Source organism: Corvus kubaryi, unplaced genomic scaffold (assembly GCF_017639235.1).
Source record: "Corvus kubaryi isolate FWS band 111438036 unplaced genomic scaffold, C.kubaryi_AGA036_p1.0 37149, whole genome shotgun sequence".
In the NCBI taxonomy this organism is placed as follows: domain Eukaryota; kingdom Metazoa; phylum Chordata; class Aves; order Passeriformes; family Corvidae; genus Corvus; species Corvus kubaryi.
The window spans coordinates 637,600-645,611 of record NW_024581039.1 but is presented as its reverse complement, the minus strand read 5'-3'; the positions used below and the strand labels follow the sequence as shown (position 1 = coordinate 645,611).

The 8,012-nt window shown below is 43.5% G+C and overlaps 1 protein-coding gene across 2 annotated transcripts; it reads right to left on the bottom strand.

Moving 5' to 3' along the window:
• Positions 1-3,987: 3,987 nt before the first annotated feature.
• SEC11C (SEC11 homolog C, signal peptidase complex subunit) lies at positions 3,988-8,012 on the bottom strand. 2 transcript variants are annotated; one of them, XM_042021545.1, is made up of 6 exons: positions 7,830-8,012; positions 7,023-7,132; positions 6,430-6,579; positions 5,162-5,302; positions 4,574-4,631; positions 3,988-4,170 (listed from the first exon to the last, which is right to left on the bottom strand). In XM_042021545.1, the coding sequence occupies exons 1-6, from the start codon at positions 7,869-7,871 to the stop codon at positions 4,117-4,119; spliced, it is 555 nt and encodes a 184-aa protein (XP_041877479.1). In that variant the 5' UTR covers positions 7,872-8,012; the 3' UTR covers positions 3,988-4,116. The 2 variants fall into 2 exon arrangements, with proteins under 2 accessions (XP_041877479.1, XP_041877480.1); XM_042021546.1 differs by having other exon boundaries at positions 5,162-5,281; positions 7,830-8,011.

The following is an 8,012-nucleotide window of genomic DNA, read 5'->3' as shown; positions in this document are numbered from 1 at the left end:
CCGGGCCCGGCGCGAGCGGAGCCCCCGCGCCTGACGCCTCCTCACAGGCCTGCTCTCCGCCCCCCCGGGCGCCCGCGGGGGGAGCTGAGGCGGTGCCGGCCTCGGGCGCTGCCCTGGGCGGGGGGAGCGTTCTCTCTCTCGGTTACCTCTGAAACACGGCCGCGTCCCACAAGTTCTTGTTCCCCCGGTCCGTTCGCCGGGGGTCGGGGCTGAGGGCGGCCCGGGACACCTCGGAACAGTGGTGCCGGCAGCGCCCGGGGCACCGAGAGCTCCTCAGAGGGCGGCAACAGCAGCGGCAGGGCCGCTGAGGGGACCCGAGAGCTGCAGGGTCGAGGTCACCCCCGCCCTGCGGGACCGCACCGTGCTGCCTTCGTTCGGCTGCACTTGGGGCAAAGGGTCTTGTTGTCCCTCACTGGAACAGAAAACCTTGTGCAAAGAGCTTATTTTAATTTCAAGTATCACCTACATTTCCTGTCACAAGCGACAGTAAAGTGGACGCGCATTTACAGGACTTTCTGCTTTCCTTGCACAGGGACCCTGTAAACTTTTCAACACTCCGAGGCACCTGGAACTGGCCAACTTTGTAGTAAATGGATGAAAAGAATTCCAGCCTGAAGAGGCAGTGCAGGGAAAATATGCAGACAGCATAATATCCCTGGAAAGGCTGTGAAGTGGAACACTTAGTGGTTTCACTGGAGTGAAGGTGGGTGAGCAGCGATGGGATATGAGGTCCTGATGCGCCCTTTGTCACCCAGGAGAACAACAGGGGCAGGATGAGGCCACGTGTAATGAGTGCAGTTTATATGATGATTTTGCTGTCTAGAGAACTAGGGCAGGAGGTGGGATACACAGCGAACAGAGCTGACTGTAAGGAACCTGCCAGCTCCTCCAGCTAGCCCCACATGACTGGAACTGAACTATCCCTACTGGAAGCTCCCACGGATGTGAATTAACATAATTTCCGGGCAAATGCTTGTACAATCCCTTTTGAAGTCAATTGTGTATCCTCCTGTATTGAGCTAAATTGTTTTCTTGTTTAGTCACAGTTTATTTCATCTTCTTTTACTGATTAATGTGAGTCATTCTTTTCTTTTGGTTATTAATTATGCATTCCTGCTTAATTCACAATAGTATTCTCACGCCTCAAGTTTCACTGTGCAGCCTGCAGTACAGCTACAGACACGTGCTCTGTGCTGAGTGACAGTTGATCAAATAAAATATTGCCATCCAGCAAAACTTCGAACCGTTTGGAGCAATCAAGGCAGGAAATTGAAAAATTCAGGAAACTGTAAATTTTCGGAAAACAAAACCAAAACCAACCAAACATGAATTCTTACTCAGTTCCTTGTTGCCCAGGAGTCCCAAATCTCTTTTACTGAAAACACCATGCAAACAAATAAACCTTTCTCATCTGTTGTATATGTTCTCGGTCTTTATTATTTATTTACTTGTTCATAAGGATTTATTCTAATTCTTATTTTTATTACCCTTTTAAGAAAAAGAATAACTTGACAACATAGAGAAATATTATTCTGGACCCCCCCATAACAGAAGAGGATCCAGATACAACCAGAGGATGTTACAAACTGTGAGTGACTCAACTCACTCAAGACAATCTTTCTCTTAAAGAAGAAACCTGCTAACATCAATTTGTGTTTGAACACAAAAAACCAGCTCTCTGTGTTTTAAAATACCTTTCCCCTGGTACATACATCCCATGGCAAAGCAAAATGTTGCAGTGCTCCCTGGCAGGAAAACATTCACAGTTTTTAAATGCTGTTACTATGATAACACTCTTTAATCTGCTTCCTTTACATTTTAGACAAGAATCATTGTTCTATCAGCAATGCAGATCTGATGGCTATAAAAAGGGATAATATAAGAATGGTGTGCCTTTCATCATTTTCTCTGTACGGATCCTGGTGCTAGACACAGCCAAGATGTATGTACAGAACAAACACTGGTGGAAGACTATCTCCAATGTAATAACAGGCACAATCACTGAGGAATACTCTGTAAATGTTGAAGATGCTGAATAGACTAATCTCCAGAATTTCCAACCTGCACTCAGGGCAGGTGTTCTGCAAATAACCTGAACACTGACTCAGTGCAGCAACAGTTCCCTGAAGAACTGAAGACATTTCACAGAAAAGAGCTCCACAACTTTACAGAGGCTGAATAATATGAAATAACAACATTTATTTAATAAGTCCCAGTGTAAGATAGTTGATACTGTTTGTGCTGCATTTTGGGAAGCCCTGGATAGTTGAAGCTTAACCACAGTGATTGATTGCTCACTGCACATTTAATGTGTGCCAGGCTGCTGCGGCAGCCATCACAAGTTAGAGTTTATGATTTTTGTGGTGGAGGGGTTGAATAATTGGAGAATTCAAATGGGAAGCATTTATGGACATGCCTGTGAACCAGAAGAGCCTACAGAGACCATCCAGCCCAACAGCCTGAGCCCTTCCAGGCTGCCTAGAAAGCTCAAGGGCATTGTCCAAGTGCTGCTGGAATGCTGAGCCTGGGGCATCCACCTTCTCCCCAGGGAGGCTGTTCCAGGTCTGAGCACCCTCTCAGTATGGAAATGCTTCCTAACATCCACTCTGATCCCCCCCTGGCACAGCTCTGAGCCACTCCTGTGACTGGATCCCAGTGTCACATCTGCCAGCTGCAAAATGTCCAACTGCACTCTCCAAGTCAGAGCTGACTGTGCTCGCACTGGGGTAGGTGGACAGCATAAATCTGGATTTCAGCAATACCAAGAGAAGGAAAAAAATCTTACTGCACATACACTGTCTCCAAACAAGACATAATTTTTTCTTAACTGGGATGATACACGTCCAGGAAGACTGCATTAAGGATCCCAGCATTATTCTGCCATGCCATTTATTATACTCAGTTTTATTTCTACACAATTTGACACAAAATAAGTAATTTTCATAATACAGTTGGACATGAAAACCGCTTAGCAGGACACAAAAGAAGTAATATTACTTGAAGAAATTCAGCAGTTGTCTGCTGAGCATGAGCTGTTACAACAGAAAAGGTGTCATTATTGTATAATAAGAGTATTTTTGCAGAGGTAAGGGATTACAGAAGAAACAGAACTCCGGAGGAAAAAAGCATCATGCTGTTCCTTATCAAAGCTACAAAAACAAAGCCAGCAAGGAAAACAAGTTCTGCTTTGTTGAAGGTACAACACTGACATTTGAAGAGAAGAGAAAAATACCAAAATTCATAAAACACAGTTATCAGGTAAGTTTTTAAATGAAAAAATCAATTTTATGTTTAACACTACTCAGGTGTTATATGATAGGAGAGAATAATACATTCTCCAAACTGGCATAAGAGTTCTGGTTTCCCCTTCTTGGCAATATCCCTGAAGTGTACTACTGTGCTATTCATTCAGTAACTTACAAGTGTTATTAAAGCCCCAGAAAACCTTTTTGATAGGTTTGTTTAAGAGCTAGAACACAAAAGGCAGAATTGTCAACAGCCTGAATACCAGCAACACACACAGTCCCTAAAAATCAGGCCCCTAAAAATCAGGCCGTCTGGGCTTTTTTCCCTACCCCATGAAGGAGCAAGTTTCAAATTCAGGGAAAAAGCTCTGTGTCCCCACTGCTCAGCACCAAGGCAGAGTGAACCACAACCAGCCAACTTCCCTCAGGCGTAACTCTGACTAAACTCCTACAACTCACTACCTGTTCAGAGATTCTGCGTCCTTACAAGCACTCATCAAAACAGTTTGTATGGTGGAGAAAAGAGGGCACTGACAGATTAAAAATAACCCTCAAAACAAACAGGAGGGCGAAAGTGGGTTCAGATGCAGCAGCACTCAAGAAAAACCACCGTGGCATGGCAGGAGAGCCCTTGGCTGCTCCAGCATATGACAGTGTCCTCCAAACCAGTGCCAGGCTAGCTGAGAGCAGTCTGTAGAAGGTGGTAAATATGTAATTTTGTAATTAGCCAGCAGCCAACAGCTTCACTCATTAGGTGTAGTTTATTTAGACAAGACAAAAGCTTGCACAATTTTGTAACCGTATACAGAAATGAAACCATCTGAAATATATTAGTTTTTTCTCCCCTGTATATTTCCCTTTGTTCTTGTGTTTAGGATTCCCGTTTGAGCAGTACATATGCTCCCATCACTGCCAGGAGAGCATACTGCAAAGAAACACAGAACACAGACTCGTTACAATTCCTCTCCACAGAGCTCTGAAAGCACAAACTCTTTAAAGGGTGCCCTCTCAAACATCACACCCTCCACAATTACAGCGCTCTGGTCCTACAGAATTGCAGGAAGATTTTAATGTGATCAAATCAATCATAACCAGGCATCACAACTGGATACACTTAACTCACAAAATTCTAATAAATGACATGTTTTCAACTCATTACAAACAACAAATTCTACTGCCCAACAGTAAGTAAGGAAACCCAGCTCATTCTACATTAGGTACCAAACCACAGACACAAATTTATTAACATCTATACTTAGAAGCAAGGTTCTTACTGTCTGTCCTTGTTATTCTAGCAATTCAAGTATTCAAAATGTCGGTATACATACCTTAAATTTTGGGTAGTCATTCATTATTATAGTTACCATTCCTACATAGGGCAAAAACCTGTAATTGATAAAAGAGGTGAATGTAAAAATTAACCCTCAAATATTACACAGAAGTATTTTAATGTTGCTCAGTCTGGAATATTTCAGTGCAATCCCATCATTTACACCTGGGACTAATGCAGATCTGAATACAAAGTAAAATTAATTAGTTTTCCTTAATCAAAGCTATCTGAGAAAATCTGAAGAGATTTCAGCTCAGCTGGAGAAGGGGACAAAGTCAAAAGCTCAAACCGTGCATAAAATTCCTGTGGAATACCAAAACAATTTCCTAGGAATTTCCAGCAATTACAAGGATAAGCTGGTTAATTTTGCATTTTCAGGTGAACTATTTCTTAAATGTCCTTTTTTTTCCCCACACTCCACATCAGTGGGAGGACTATAAGAAGCAACTTTTCCAGGTTTTCTTTTTAATAACAATTCTATTTAAGAAATTTTAAAAATACATCAGATCTAGTTTGTATCAACAGCAGAACTGACTTAAGAGCTAATTTTTCTATCTAATTACAAAGTACATTTTGCTTTACTTACCCTCTTGCTCTTCCAACAACATCTTTCTTCTCTAACCAATTCTGACCTTCTTTGTACAAGCCTCTATCATCAACTTCATTATTATCCCCTTTAGTCAGAAATTTGATGTTCCCATTTCCTCTAGAAGGCAGAGGTGATAAACTAAATAGCACATAATTTAAAAAATCTCAATTAACATCTACAAAGCAAATGAGGATGAAAAGTGCTACAAGATTAGATAACAATGTTTGCTTTCAGCCCTGCTTATTGAACAAGCACCATTAAATCATTAACATTACAGACATTACTGACTTTATCTATCAACAGATATTAACAAGAAACATTTTTTACAGCACTCCTAGGTTGTTGTTTGATGTAAGCAATTACGCAAGGGACATGAAAGGGACATTGTCCATCCAGGCACTAAGCTTCCTCAACAAAAGCCCCGTGTGTTTATCTGTATCTTCAACAGAACACAAATTCAAATAAAGTTCTTAAGTTTACAGTCTTCAAATGAAATTTGCTCAAGTACTGATAACAAGAAATGAGGAGTTCTCATAAAGACAAATTAGATAATAAAAAGAAATAAAATAGATGATTCTTGGAAATTTTTAAAAAGCACGGAAGAACAGATATTACTCAAGAAATAAACACCTTCAGTTCATGGAGCAAATATGTCAATGCTTGCCACCTCCAGCATAGCTTTTCACTGTGCAGAACAGGGAGCAGAATTGTGGTTTGGAAGCAACTGTTTAGCAGAGTAGGCATCTGCAATCAAGGCCAAACCAAGCCCTCTCCCGGGTGCTTTTCAGCAAGAATTGTTGTGGGCAGTGTGGCCAAGAGACACAATAATAAGAAGAATCTCTTCTTTTATCCTGAGTCAAATTTGGAAAACTTCAGTTAGCAAAGCTCACACACCCGTCAGGCTGCACCCTGATTCTGAATCTCCACCTTCCATCAAAAATTTGCTCTTAAAATCAAAATCCTAACTGTACAACCATCAGCACAGAAGTGGACTCTGCTCCCATGCACATTCCTGCTGCCAGGATCCCTCCTGGGCACAGCTTTACCTGCTCCAACCCTGAGCAGTTTGGCTGAGGGAAAGGTCTCAGACCCTTGAGAAGTGTGGCACAGAACTGGGGACAGAAGTGGATCACATGCTACAACTGAGCTTTCTCTCACTGCTTATCCTCACTTGCCCTTCCCACACAGTAAACCACAAACTGTCACTGAAAGCCATGGGGAAGGAAAGGAGCTTTACAAACAAGGAAAATGCCAAGTTGCATTACTTTTCATGTACTTTGATAACTCTGTGAACTATTGGAATGTCTCTGCCTTCAACTTTAAAAACAACTATTTCACCAGCTCGGATTGGGTCATCATGGAAATTTGTTAGGAACAGCAGGTCTCCCCTGTGAAAAGCTGGTTCCATGCTGCCACTACAAACAACAAGAAAGAGAGAGTTTGTTGGCATAAATGAAAGAAGCACCATGAAATCAAAGAACATTTAATTCTTACAGATAAACCCACAACTTTAACTGAGATCTGTAGCTTAACCCCTTCAGTAACATTGTTCAGACCTTTAACACAACCCAAATCCCAGAAAGCAATCTGCAGGAGTTCACCCATTAAGTGAAGGAACTTGGATTTTAAAAGGTCTCACACATTTACTGCTCCTATAAACCTCAGTGGAAACTGGGCCATGGCTACTGACAGTGTGGCCTTTGCCAGAGCCCAAAAACAGCTAGAACAAAGTAAGTGTTTGAGTCCTTCTTTAAATAAGTGAGATTTCAAATTCCAAATGTGTCCAAGGGGAAGGGGGAGGAGACAAAAGGCAAAGCAGTACCTGGACTCGAAGCAGACAGCCCTTCCATCGACTCACCTGAGTACCACGACAATGGGGCTCTCACTGCCAGTGACCACGATCAGCCCTTTCCAGATCATTAGGGCAGAAGACACAATCATAGCAAAATTTAAGACTTGGTAATACAGCTGTGTGAAACAAGAAATTTGTTTTTTAAAGGTACTGTATTGTATCTAGAAGCACAACATAGACCTTCAACCCAAGTGCACCACAAATTCTAGGCTTTTATGCTAAAATCGTATTTCAACACAAGTTTGGTGGCATAGATTGCCATGCCATAATCCACCAAACTGCAGCATAAACCTGGGATCCTCTGTGTGCCTTAGTCTTGGGTTAATCCACTCCTGTGTGTCAGTGACAGAGGCAAATACTCTGATAAAGGCCTGTAAAGCTGGGGAAGCGACCTGGCAAACGATCAAACCTGACTCGGCCACACGGCCCTGACTCCCACCCGAGCCCAGAAATATCCTAGAGGGACATGTGGAACACCGGACTATCAGCAAAGGCTGACTTTTTGAGAGCGACTTTTGTTTAAAAAGAGGAGCTGTAGGAGACAAGAGGCGACAAAGGATCATTTCCTGCTGCAGTCATACTGGAATTTCTTATCTAGAAAATCACTGATTTGACTTTCTGCCCCCAAATTCTCCTGCTCCGCCAGCCCTTCCAGCAGCGGATGCGCCATAGCCACACTCCTTAATTTTTTGTTCCTTTTCCCAGCAGCACACAGGTACAGTGGTGGGAAGAACCCTGCACGCTGGCGTTTGAAAACCCCCGCTCCCCGGTGAGGGGTGAGAGCCGCGGGGGCTCCGGGCGCAGCCCCGGTACCTGCCGCTTGTTCATGCGCCGCAGGTCCCCGAACAGATCCATCGCGGCCCCACCGCGGATCCCGCCGCTCCTGGGCCAGCCAGAGCCGCGCCCCCAGCGCAGCACCCGGGACGACAGCGGGGCCCACGCTGTTCTCTGGGATCTGTAGTCTCCTTCCTCTCCCGTCCTGCTGACGCACAGAGG